The sequence below is a fragment of the Apteryx rowi genome, unplaced genomic scaffold, assembly GCF_003343035.1.
Source record: "Apteryx rowi isolate R43461 unplaced genomic scaffold, aptRow1 scaffold_275, whole genome shotgun sequence".
NCBI classification, from domain to species: Eukaryota; Metazoa; Chordata; class Aves; order Apterygiformes; family Apterygidae; genus Apteryx; species Apteryx rowi.
In genome coordinates, this window is record NW_020449141.1 from 232,776 (window position 1) to 234,921 (window position 2,146).

Here is a 2,146-nt window from a genome sequence, read left to right on the forward strand (position 1 = left end):
GTTTGGAGTGTTTGTTCCAGAGCCCAAAATGTTCTGGACACAGTGGAGAACTTGGGAGCTTTGGGTCAAAATTTCACTGAATCCGAGACAGGGCCAGCGTTCCTATCTCGGACTGTTTGGCAGTTGAACTTGGAGATTACGGTGCACAGCTTTCTGGGGGATCCTGTTTTTCCCTCAGGTCAAATATTTCATAGAATCAGAACTATTGACAGTTGAACTTGGAGATTATGATGCATGTTTTTCACGGAGATCTGACTTTCCCCTCAGGTCAAATCATTCACAGACTCATAGAACAGTTGAGCATATTTGCAGCCACCTAGTCTGCAAACATGTCTCCAAATACACACAAGTGTCAGAAACGACATCAAGCAGCCCCCTGCCATGTCCATCCATGAACCACCCAACAGGAGGGGGAGCATGAGTTAGCTCCCTTGCTGAGAGCAAACCCATGCCAAGAAGCACAAGTTATTCTTCACGGAGGACAAAAGGGCAGGACGGTTTGTGCAGAGCTCCGGCTGCAAGGCTGCCAGCTCCCCAGCGCTCCCGGCAGCGGCGAGAGACGCGGAGTGCAATGTGCAATGTGGCGCGGTGCTCTCCAGGGCTGGAGTGGCTTTCCAGGATAGAGCTCCGCGGATTGGCCCGGAGCACCCTGCTCTCCTCCCTCCCTGCCCTCCCTCCTTCAGCACCCTCAACCCACAGAGATTGGACAGCCAGGTGCCACATGGCAGAGAGGAGCCAGGATAAAAGATGAGCTGGTCTGGGGGACTGTAGAGTCTGCAGCAGAACAGCCGGGAGAAGTTTGCAGGAAGGTGGCAACAAACTTCGCTGGGTGCGCAGAGCCGGATGATTCAAGGCACGGGAGACACCAGGCTTTGGGCTGCAGGGGAGGGCAACAGTCACCCAGAAACAACCACAGTCTGAACGCAAGCTGCGGTGCATCCTGTCCCCTGGGGAGCCTCTGTGCGCAGCCATGTCGCTGGTGGTGAAGGAGAAGAACCACGTGCGGCTGGTCTTCTTGGGCGCTGCTGGCGTGGGCAAGACAGCCCTGATCCGCCGCTTCCTGCTGGACACCTTCGAACCCAAGCACCGGCGCACAGTGGAGGAGCTGCACAGCAAGGAGTATGAGGTGAGCGGGGCCACGGTCAAGGTGGAAATCCTGGACACCAGTGGTAGCTACTCTTTCCCAGCGATGAGGAAGCTCTCGATCCAGAACAGCGATGCCTTTGCCCTGGTCTATGCTGTAGATGATGCCGAGTCCTTCGAGAGTGTCAAGAGCTTGCGGGAGGAGATCTTGGAGGTGAAGGAAGACAAGTTCCCTCCCATCGTGGTGGTGGGCAACAAAGCAGAGAGCGGTGGAGAGAGGCAGGTCCTGGCGGAGGATGCCCTGTCGCTGGTGGAGCTGGACTGGAACAGCCGCTTCGTGGAGACATCGGCCAAGGAGAATGAGAACGTCCTGGAGGTCTTCAGGGAGCTCCTGCAGCAAGCCAACCTGCCCAGCCGGCTCAGCCCAGCCCTCTGCAAGAGGAGGGAGACGTTCCCCAAGGAGCCCATGCTGAGGCCACCCATGAACAAGACCAACAGCTGCACCATGTGCTGAGCCGGGCTGCGCGGGGCCGGGAGGAAGGCGCGGGCAGCAGCCGCACTGGCTGGAAACTCAGGTGGGCTGGGTGGAGAGAGGTGCTGCCTTGGCCAAAACCAACCCTGCTCCCTCCCACCCCTTCCCTCCTCTTCCCCACCCAGCCTGTTCAGACTGGTTAGATTTGTAGATCAAAAGGAGGGACTTGGAAGGGATGCTGGTCGCTTTGATTTGGCTGGCACCGGAGCGGCGTAGGGAGAGGACGGGTTCCCAAAGGGCGGGAAGCGCACCTGAGAAACCGCGGTCTGTCTGTACGTCGCTACCCCGGGGCGCCAAGCCGGCAGGCATGGTCGCATCACGGGAGAGGGGGCTCAAAACTGCGTCGGAGAGCATGTTGCACTCATGCAACGGCGAGCTTGCAGGGTTGCAGGCAGGACCTCACGTGCTGGGAAGGGGGCAAACAATGGTCTTCTGCTGCAGGCATCAGGAAGCAGATGTGGGCATCTGTGCAGCTGCCTTGCACTCCACCGGCTCCAGTCTCCCAGGTCTCATGCAGGTCCCATGTCCACC

The 2,146-nt window shown here is 58.4% G+C and overlaps 1 protein-coding gene across 1 annotated transcript; it reads left to right on the forward strand.

The window, feature by feature from the left end:
- Positions 1-964: 964 nt before the first annotated feature.
- LOC112967425 (GTP-binding protein Rhes-like) lies at positions 965-1,597 on the forward strand. Its single transcript, XM_026068567.1, has one exon. The coding sequence runs from the start codon at positions 971-973 to the stop codon at positions 1,595-1,597; it is 627 nt and encodes a 208-aa protein (XP_025924352.1). The 5' UTR covers positions 965-970.
- Positions 1,598-2,146: the final 549 nt, after the last annotated feature.

Excerpts from the sequence above, each read along its gene's own strand:
- LOC112967425 (XM_026068567.1), top strand. The coding sequence starts at position 971 with ATGTCGCTGGTGGTGAAGGAGAAGAACCACGTGCGGCTGGTCTTCTTG.